Source organism: Penaeus monodon, chromosome 19, assembly GCF_015228065.2.
Source record: "Penaeus monodon isolate SGIC_2016 chromosome 19, NSTDA_Pmon_1, whole genome shotgun sequence".
Classification (NCBI taxonomy): Eukaryota; Metazoa; Arthropoda; class Malacostraca; order Decapoda; family Penaeidae; genus Penaeus; species Penaeus monodon.
In genome coordinates this window covers 17,237,194-17,237,561 of record NC_051404.1, presented here as the reverse complement: position 1 = coordinate 17,237,561, position 368 = coordinate 17,237,194, and the positions used below count along the sequence as shown (strand labels likewise).

At 34.8% G+C, this 368-nt stretch overlaps 1 protein-coding gene across 1 annotated transcript in view; it reads left to right on the top strand.

The window, feature by feature from the left end:
- Positions 1 to 13: 13 nt before the first annotated feature.
- Positions 14 to 368, top strand: part of LOC119585345 — a 10,941-nt gene continuing 10,586 nt past the window's right edge. The window contains exon 1 of the mRNA XM_037934017.1: positions 14 to 31. Coding sequence (XP_037789945.1) covers positions 14 to 31 — 18 coding nt within the window. The remainder of the gene's footprint in view (positions 32 to 368) is intronic.

Here is a 368-nt window from a genome sequence, read left to right as displayed (position 1 = left end):
AATAGCAGGGTTTATGTATATTCATAAACACGTTTTTACATATACGCAATTACCACGTCAAATTTTGCGATTAAATGTAACTTGAAGGCAGCTCCAATATAAACGTATAGAATACGGAATTCGAATATATAGGAAATGAATATCACTTGAGTACACCTTATACTTCACCATCAAAAGGGAAGCTTGTGTACTTCAAAGGCTCCAGAACAGAGTAGGATAATGTCTAATTTGAATGTCGAATGCCAGGCGAAGAGTAGAGAGAGAAAAATCCATTTCTTTCAAACTCCACACTTCATTCCAGGACCATGAATTTTTTTCTCTCTCTCCTCTTTTTTCCTTCGTTTTCTGTCATATTTCTTTAATTGGAT